This window comes from Salminus brasiliensis, chromosome 8, assembly GCF_030463535.1.
Source record: "Salminus brasiliensis chromosome 8, fSalBra1.hap2, whole genome shotgun sequence".
Taxonomy (NCBI): domain Eukaryota; kingdom Metazoa; phylum Chordata; class Actinopteri; order Characiformes; family Bryconidae; genus Salminus; species Salminus brasiliensis.
The window spans coordinates 2,519,867-2,526,897 of NC_132885.1; the positions used below are offsets into that span (position 1 = coordinate 2,519,867).

A 7,031-nucleotide genomic window follows, 5' to 3' on the forward strand; every position below is an offset into this window, starting at 1 on the left:
CGCAGTTTACTGAACACACACTCCAGTTGACCGATAATTTAATTATTTATGCTGATTATGGTTGATAACCATATCATTGATAACAATCATCACCCATGCCTATCCACATCCATCTATATCTACCCACACCCATCCACGGCCATCTATACATATTTAGACCCATACTGATTCATATCTATCCATATCATCAATATCTATCCACACCAATCAATCCCTACCCACACCCATCTATATCTATCCACACCCATCTATACCTACTCATATCCATCCATAATCAATATCTATCCACACCAACCAATGCCTATCCACACCCATCTATACCTACTCATATCCATCCATAATCAATATCTATCCACACCAATCAATCCCTACCCACTCATACCTACTCACAGCCATCTACACATATTTAAACCCACATCAATTAATACCTATCCATGCCCATCCACACCCTTACCTACACACACACACCCATCTATACCTACCCATACTTATACCCACCCACACCCATCCACATCCATCTACACCTATTCATACCCATACATCCATCTACAGCCATCCATAACCATACCTATTCATACCTACCAACACCTATCCACACCCACTTTTACCCACCCACACCCATACCCATCCACAGCCATCTATACCTACCCACACCCATACCCATCCACACCCACTTTTACCCACCCACACCCATCCCCATCCACAGCCATCTATACCTACCCACACCCATCCCCATCCACAGCCATCTATACATATTCATACCCTTACATTCATCTACAACCATTCATACTTACCCACACCCATGTTTACCCATCCACACCCATCCATCCTACACTAATCCATTCCTATCAATATCTATACCCAATTCAACCAAACCCACACTCATATATACCCATATCCATCTAAATCCATCCAGATCATTCATGCCCACCTATATTCCTCCACACGTTTCCCCCTGATATGCCACCTGTTCTAAGCAGCTGCAGACCTGCAGCACACGGGGTACACAGAGCCGGTACCCAGTTTACAGGAATGAGCTCATTCTTTACCGAGCACTGCTCGAATATACAGCACTCAGTAATGCAGCCAGATCCACCAACGGTTCAACCTCAGTGATGCAGAGAAGGTGAATACGGCCATCAGAGCTACAAAAATAACAGTAATAATAATAATTAATAAATAATAAAGTAGTCCCACAAATCTCAACTAAACCAGTCAGCAGCTGAATCCACACAAAGACTGCATTCACTGCCAGTACACCACATAATAGACACACACACACACACACACACACACACACACACACACACACACACACACACACAGAACTGTTGCTGATACACTGTGGTTAAGCTACTTCTCAATGGAATGTTGAACATCAAGTAAAAAAAAGGATGTTACAGACATCTGAGAACTCACACCCTCACACACTCACACACTCACACACTCACACACTCACACACTCACACACTCAGTTTGGGGATGCTGTTCCTGTGAGATGTCCACAGTAATGTGTGATAATTTTATTTGGGTGTACTGGTCGTCAACACACAGCTCCATCTTCATCTTCATCAGGGAGTCTTCCTCAGTATGAAGAGCAGCTTTTACCTGAATACTGATCTGAGTTTCTTCTCTGAAACACAGACTGAAGCTCTTCTGGTCTACATGTTGAAATGTTTGAGAGCGGACATCACAGCCAGTGGGGGAATGAGTGGTCTTTGGTTGGGTTTATTCTCACAGTAGTAACAGTAACAGACTATCATCAGACTATTATTAGATCATTATCAGACGACCATCAGGTATTTATTCATGTTTTCTATGGTTTCTTTTTTAAAACATGATGACTGGGGTTTTTAATCACTGAGAAACGCAGCTCTCCTGAAACGAGCCTGGGAGCATTACTGATGTTTATAACATTACTGATAGCAGAGTCTCTCCATACCAACACCTTCAGTTCATTCCACACAGAGAGAGAGAGAGCGAGAGAGCTGGCAGAGCTGTAGGGAGCAGAACTGGGTCTCTCCCTCTGCATACCAATGAGAACCAGCATTAATAGGCTTTGGGTTCACATTCACACAACAACAAAACCACCACAAACAAACAGAGCTCTGCTGATTGGCTGAGCCAGGTTGGTGGAGGTTTGTGATGGTGGGGCTCTTTGTTCTTTTTGTATCCAAAATCCCTCCCCACCTCATCCACCCCCAACCCTGAATGTAGTCCATCAGTCCAAACCTGATCCTCAGTTCATCTAGAACTCTCCCTATGATACAATGCTACCATCACTGGGAGGGTGAAGGCTAGCACAGTCTTCCTCCACATCTTCTCAAACTGCCACCAACACACCAGCACTGGAGCTCAATGATTATTGGAGGGAAACTGACATATATTTAGAAAATATAAAGTTTTGCGATAACGCCAGCAAAGCATCGCTAAAAATAACGTGCCCAAACCCAGATTAAACCCTGTCCAAACCTGGCCCAAAGCCAGACCAAACCCGGCCCAAACCTGACCCAAACCCAAACCTAACCCAAATCAAACCCTGTCCAAACCTGACCCAAACTCAAACCTAACCCAAATCAAACCCTGTCCAAATCTGACCCAAACCCAAATCTAACCCACATCAAACCCTGTCCAAACCTAACCCAAATCAAACCCGGCCCAAACCTGACCCAAACCTAACCCAAATCAAACCCGGCCCAAACCTGACCCAAACCCAACACACATCAAACCCTGGCCAAACCTGTCCCAAACCCAAATCTAACCCACATCAAACCCTGTCCATAACCTGACCCAAACCCAAACCTAACCCAAATCAAACCCAAACCCAAACCTGACCCAAACCTAACCCAAATCAAACCCTGTCCAAACCTAACCCACATCAAACCCTGTCCAAACCTGACCCAAACCCAAACCTAACCCAAACCCTGTCCAAACCTGACCCAAACCTAACCCAAACCCTGTCCAAACCTGACCCAAACCCAAACCTAACCCAAATCTAACCCAAACCCAAACCTGACCCAAACCTAACCCAAATCAAACCTGACCCAAACCTAACCCAAATCAAACCCTGTCCAAACCTAACCCACATCAAACCCTGTCCAAACCTGAACCACACCCAAACCTGACCCTAATCAAATCCTGTTCAAACCTGACCCAAACCGCCTCGAACCCAGATCAGACTCTGTGGGGGTCTTTTTTGTCTCATTACTGTTTAGGGTTCAATTCCCTGTCCAGGTCAGCCCACCACACTACACCATTAAGAATTCTTCAGGTAAGACTCTCCATTCTCCTACCTGTGTACCATGATTCACCTCTAAAAGCTCAGGACGAGCCAGTAAATCACTGCTACTGCGGATTTATGAAACTTTTAATCTTATTACACTGTATTAATTCCAGTGAGATTAGTGTAGATCTTCTACAGGAGCAAAACACTCCCTCATCCACCCAAAACCCAGTGCAGGTTTAGAGAGGCCCTGCTGTAAGCCTGTGTTCTGGGATGAGCCTAGACTTGACTACACATCTCAGCTTCCACTATACTGCTCTTAACCACATAGTGCAAATATCTGGGGCAGAGCTGATTCACGACCCCATAAATCATTACAGCCCCCGGGGGCGTCTCTGCACTGCCACTCAGCCTGAGCGTGAGGAGGGAGAGAAAACAGAGGGTTCTGCTCACCAGTTTCATCAAACTGTATCTGTCTACAAGAACCGCCTGCCTGCCAAGGACAGCTGTAGACTGCACCTCTCTCCGTCACTGAGGAAGAGGAGGATGAGGAGTTGGCTTTGGGAGCGCCGACCAGAAGGTTTAACCTGGGGAAATTAAAATAAACAAAACTAAAATTAATATTAATGCCTACATATTATAATAACTATGACAATGTATGTTACTGTATCCCAATCTAACTCAATTAAAGAGCTGAAACTGTACTATAGTGAAAGTATGGTACTGTATCCCAATCTAACTCAATTAAAGAGCTGAAACTGTACTATAGTGAAAGTATGGTACTGTATCTTAATCTAACTCAATTAAAGAGCTGAAACTGTACTATAGTGAAAGTATGGTACTGTATCCCAATCTAACTCAATTAAAGAGCTGAAACTGTACTATAGTGAAAGTATGGTACTGTATCTCAATCTAACTCAATTAAAGAGCTGAAACTGTACTATAGTGAAAGTATGGTACTGTATCCCAATCTAACTCAATTAAAAGAGCTGAAACTGTACTATAGTGAAAGTATGGTACTGTATCCTAATCTAACTCAATTAAAGAGCTGAAACTGTACTATAGTGAAAGTATGGTACTGTATCTCAATCTAACTCAATTAAAGAGCTGAAACTGTACTATAGTGAAAGTATGGTACTGTATCACGATCTAACTCAATTAAAGAGCTGAAACTGTACTATAGTGAAAGTATGGTACTGTATCTCAATCTAACTCAATTAAAGAGCTGAAACTGTACTATAGTGAAAGTATGGTACTGTATCCCAATCTAACTCAATTAAAGAGCTGAAACTGTACTATAGTGAAAGTATGGTACTGTATCCCAATCTAACTCAATTAAAAGAGCTGAAACTGTACTATAGTGAAAGTATGGTACTGTATCCCAATCTAACTCAATTAAAGAGCTGAAACTGTACTATAGTGAAAGTATGTTACTGTATCCCAATCTAACTCAATTAAAGAGCTGAAACTGTACTATAGTGAAAGTATGTTACTGTATCCCAATCTAACTCAATTAAAGAGCTGAAACTGTACTATAGTGAAAGTATGTTACTGTATCCCAATCTAACTCAATTAAAGAGCTGAAACTGTACTATAGTGAAAGTATGGTACTGTACCCCAATCTAACTCAATTAAAGAGCTGAAACTGTACTATAGTGAAAGTATGGTACTGTACCCCAATCTAACTCAATTAAAGAGCTGAAACTGTACTATAGTGAAAGTATGGTACTGTATCTCAATCTAACTCAATTAAAGAGCTGAAACTGTACTATAGTGAAAGTATGGTACTGTATCTCAATCTAACTCAATTAAAGAGCTGAAACTGTACTATAGTGAAAGTATGGTACTGTATCCCAATCTAACTCAATTAAAGAGCTGAAACTGTACTATAGTGAAAGTATGGTACTGTATCCTAATCTAACTCAATTAAAGAGCTGAAACTGTACTATAGTGAAAGTATGGTACTGTATCCCAATCTAACTCAATTAAAGAGCTGAAACTGTACTATAGTGAAAGTATGGTACTGTACCCCAATCTAACTCAATTAAAGAGCTGAAACTGTACTATAGTGAAAGTATGGTACTGTACCCCAATCTAACTCAATTAAAGAGCTGAAACTGTACTATAGTGAAAGTATGGTACTGTATCTCAATCTAACTCAATTAAAGAGCTGAAACTGTACTATAGTGAAAGTATGGTACTGTATCTCAATCTAACTCAATTAAAGAGCTGAAACTGTACTATAGTGAAAGTATGGTACTGTATCCCAATCTAACTCAATTAAAGAGCTGAAACTGTACTATAGTGAAAGTATGGTACTGTATCCTAATCTAACTCAATTAAAGAGCTGAAACTGTACTATAGTGAAAGTATGGTACTGTATCCTAATCTAACTCAATTAAAAGAGCTGAAACTGTACTATAGTGAAAGTATGGTACTGTATCCTAATCTAACTCAATTAAAGAGCTGAAACTGTACTATAGTGAAAGTATGGTACTGTATCCTAATCTAACTCAATTAAAAGAGCTGAAACTGTACTATAGTGAAAGTATGGTACTGTATCCTAATCTAACTCAATTAAAAGAGCTGAAACTGTACTATAGTGAAAGTATGGTACTGTATCCCAATCTAACTCAATTAAAGAGCTGAAACTGTACTATAGTGAAAGTATGGTACTGTATCCTAATCTAACTCAATTAAAGAGCTGAAACTGTACTATAGTGAAAGTATGGTACTGTATCTCAATCTAACTCAATTAAAGAGCTGAAACTGTACTATAGTGAAAGTATGGTACTGTATCCTAATCTAACTCAATTAAAGAGCTGAAACTGTACTATAGTGAAAGTATGGTACTGTATCTCAATCTAACTCAATTAAAGAGCTGAAACTGTACTATAGTGAAAGTATGGTACTGTATCCTAATCTAACTCAATTAAAGAGCTGAAACTGTACTATAGTGAAAGTATGGTACAGGGTAATGGGTAATGGGTTGATTCCAACTACATTAGCAGAGTTGTGGGCAGTGTCTTTATACGCTGAAATTAATCTGATTGGATGCAACCACAAAAATGTGATGCAGCTGAACCCTTCAGGGCTGGGTTTCTTCAACATTAACATCTCCTGATTCTCCTCTCTGGGTTTTAGAAGATTCTGACGGTTCGGCTCCTGGACCGCTGCACTGTGGATCACTCCTCTCACTCTTATTTTACACCAAAAAGATCCAACCGAGAAGAACCAGAGGGTCTAACGCACTTCAGTACCTGTGCTGAGAGCTGCTGGACGGACCCAGAAGGTCCACCACGGTTCTACAAGTTACCTTATCTTCTACCTCATGTACTTTCTCCACATTTTCGAGCATTTCCGAGTCTTCATTTACAGCTAAACGACCCAAAATGAGAAGATCAGAGTCCTAACACACATCAGGCCCTGTGCTGAGAGCTGCTGGGTGGACCTAGGAGGTCCACTGTGGTTCTAGAAGTTCCTACAAAGCTTGAGTTTGGCTTGCTGGTGGAACTGCCCCAGTCCACCTTAAATAAGGCAGAAGTTACATTCTGTCGCCTGAGGCTCCAGAAGCTCTGAGCTCCAGCGTGGCTCTGGAGGAGGTTCTCCCCCCGGGGCGCTACAATGTAACTTCAGCACCATTTAAGGAGGAACGGCGAGTTCCTGCACCACACACTTACTGTCCGTCAGCAGGCTTGTAGAAGAAATCCACAGAGAACCCAAAATAGCTGCCCTGCGGTCCAGAGAACACGGATGGGTTCTCGATGTCCAGATTAAAAGGGGCTCCAGGTTGGAGACAGAGGACAAG

The 7,031-nt window shown here is 41.6% G+C and overlaps 1 protein-coding gene across 1 annotated transcript in view; it reads right to left on the reverse strand.

Moving 5' to 3' along the window:
- itgav (integrin, alpha V) overlaps window positions 1-7,031 on the reverse strand; it is a 53,097-nt gene that overhangs the window by 45,786 nt on the left and 280 nt on the right. The window contains exons 1-2 of the mRNA XM_072685368.1: window positions 6,904-7,031; window positions 3,677-3,810 (exon numbers count right to left, since the gene is read on the reverse strand). The exon at window positions 6,904-7,031 is cut by the window's right edge and continues 280 nt beyond it. Of these exons, the coding sequence (XP_072541469.1) occupies window positions 3,677-3,810; window positions 6,904-7,031 (262 nt within the window). The remainder of the gene's footprint in view (window positions 1-3,676; window positions 3,811-6,903) is intronic.